The sequence below is a fragment of the Aptenodytes forsteri genome, unplaced genomic scaffold (assembly GCF_000699145.1).
Source record: "Aptenodytes forsteri isolate BGI_AS27 unplaced genomic scaffold, ASM69914v1 Scaffold321, whole genome shotgun sequence".
Taxonomy (NCBI): Eukaryota; Metazoa; Chordata; class Aves; order Sphenisciformes; family Spheniscidae; genus Aptenodytes; species Aptenodytes forsteri.
The window spans coordinates 210,491-211,571 of NW_008795030.1; the positions used below are offsets into that span (position 1 = coordinate 210,491).

The 1,081-nt window shown below is 71.2% G+C and overlaps 1 protein-coding gene across 1 annotated transcript in view; it reads left to right on the forward strand.

The window, feature by feature from the left end:
- Nucleotides 1–1,081, forward strand: part of RAB42 (RAB42, member RAS oncogene family) — a 7,009-nt gene that overhangs the window by 1,865 nt on the left and 4,063 nt on the right. The window contains exons 2-3 of the mRNA XM_009276256.1: nt 6–238; nt 519–655. Of these exons, the coding sequence (XP_009274531.1) occupies nt 6–238; nt 519–655 (370 nt within the window). The remainder of the gene's footprint in view (nt 1–5; nt 239–518; nt 656–1,081) is intronic.

Sequence of the window (1,081 nt, forward strand, 5' to 3'; positions counted from 1 at the left end):
CGGAGGCCCTCCGGGACCCCGAGCCCGGGGGACACTACCAGTTCCGCATCATCGTGCTGGGGGACGCGGCCGTGGGGAAGTCGTCGCTGCTGCACTGCTTCGCGGAGGGTCCGGGCGGGGGGGCGGCCACCCCCTGCCCCACCGTCGGCGTGGAGTTTTACAGCCGCACCGTCCTGCTGCCGCCCGCCGGCAAGGCCAAGCTGCAGCTCTGGGACACGGCCGGCCAGGAGAGGTTCAGGTGAGGAGGGGATGGGGGGACACGAGCCCCCCTGCGGGACCCCAGCACCCAGCTGACTCGTCCCCCCCACCCTGGGGTGGGTGTAAAGTCCCACATGCGGGGACGGGCAGCGGTGGCTCGCTGGGACGGTGACGCTTTAGGGGCTGTTGCAACCTTGTGCTGAGCTTGCAGCGAAGCCGGAGCTGGTTTTTGGGGGGGGTGGCCAAGGGAGCAGGGCTGGGTGCGGGTCCCGGGGTGCCGGTGGGCTGGGGCAGGGTGATTTCCTTCCTGATTGCGTCAGGCTGGAGCCAGGAGCTCCTGGGAGCGTGAAAGAGGCTCAAATGGGGTGCGACGGGCTGAAGAGCTGGGTGCTGCGGCTGGAGCAAGGGGTCCCGCGCTACCCCCACCCCTGGGAGCCTTTTGGGGGCCCCAGGGTGGGTCTGGGGGTGCCCTGTTTCTGCCCAGTGCTCAGGCCCATCAGCACCCGCCCACGGGTGCTGCCCCATCCTCGCTGCACCCTGGGCTGTGGGGGGGATGGAGGGACCCCCGGAGCCCCTGCAAAACCCCCGAGGTCTCCTCTGGAGCCCCCCAGTCTGGGGGGGACATGCTGAACAGAAAATTGGGGTGCAGATGGTCCAGGCAAGCCTCCCCTTCCTGCTCCCGAGGTCCCAGCTGGGACCCAAAAATCTCCCGAGCCCCGTCCCAGGGAATTGGGTGCAGGGGCTGGCGGGCACCGGGGGGCCCCCCCCACCCCCCCCGCCCCCCCCCCCAGCGGCCCCCACCGCCAGCAGCCGCCGCTCCTGCCCAGAAAAACGGCGCGCCCACCCTCCCCACCGCCCCTGCACCCGGACAGGCGCACCACAC